Source organism: Alligator sinensis, unplaced genomic scaffold, assembly GCF_000455745.1.
Source record: "Alligator sinensis unplaced genomic scaffold, ASM45574v1 scaffold821_1, whole genome shotgun sequence".
Lineage (NCBI taxonomy): Eukaryota > Metazoa > Chordata > Crocodylia > Alligatoridae > Alligator > Alligator sinensis.
The window spans coordinates 219372-219988 of NW_005843270.1; the positions used below are offsets into that span (position 1 = coordinate 219372).

The following is a 617-nucleotide window of genomic DNA, read 5'->3' on the forward strand; positions in this document are numbered from 1 at the left end:
CGAGCTGAGCTCCCTGTGTCTGGGGGGTTGCGGGGGTGGTATTCTCCCCTCCGCGTCCGGACCAGGCGGTGCTGCACAAGGGAGCAGGGCGGGGCGCTGAGCTCCGGGTCTCCGGGTGGTGGCGGGGTCCTCCTCTGCACCTCCGGGGCAGGCGGTGCCGGAGCGGGGGCCCGGCCTGAGCTCCCCGGGTCTCTGGGGGGATCCTCCTCCCCCCCTCCGGGCGCCGGGCTCCCGGCCCGGGGCCCTCAGCGGTCCAGGCTGATAGTCCAGCCGCGCTCCGCGGAGTCCCTGGCCGGGGGGGCGGCCGCGTCGCCCTCGCTCTTGAGCTCCTGGAAGACCTGCGTGAAGAAGTGCGGGTCGGCGTTGATGCGCAGCATGGGCCCGCTCAGGCGCTGGATGAGGCCCAGGCAGCGCGCCCAGAACCGCTCCTTGTCCTCCTCGGCCAGGAAGGGCTTGAGCGGGTAGGAGATCTCGTGGCCCATGTAGGAGTAAGCCAGGTAGAGGCAGGTGAGCAGGGCAGCCTGCAGGTCACGCTCGCTGGCCACGGCATCGCCGTCGATGGCCTCGCGGCACAGCAGGTACACGAACACCACGTCGGCCGGCGTCAGCAAGGGCCG

The 617-nt window shown here is 72.4% G+C and overlaps 1 protein-coding gene across 1 annotated transcript; it reads right to left on the reverse strand.

The window, feature by feature from the left end:
- Positions 1 to 245: 245 nt before the first annotated feature.
- On the reverse strand, positions 246 to 611 carry CDK5R2 (cyclin dependent kinase 5 regulatory subunit 2; the record flags this gene model as incomplete). Its single annotated transcript, XM_014527029.1, has 1 exon — positions 246 to 611. A coding segment is annotated over one exon (366 nt), but the record flags the coding sequence as incomplete, so codon positions are not given.
- Between the last annotated feature and the right edge of the window lie 6 nt (positions 612 to 617).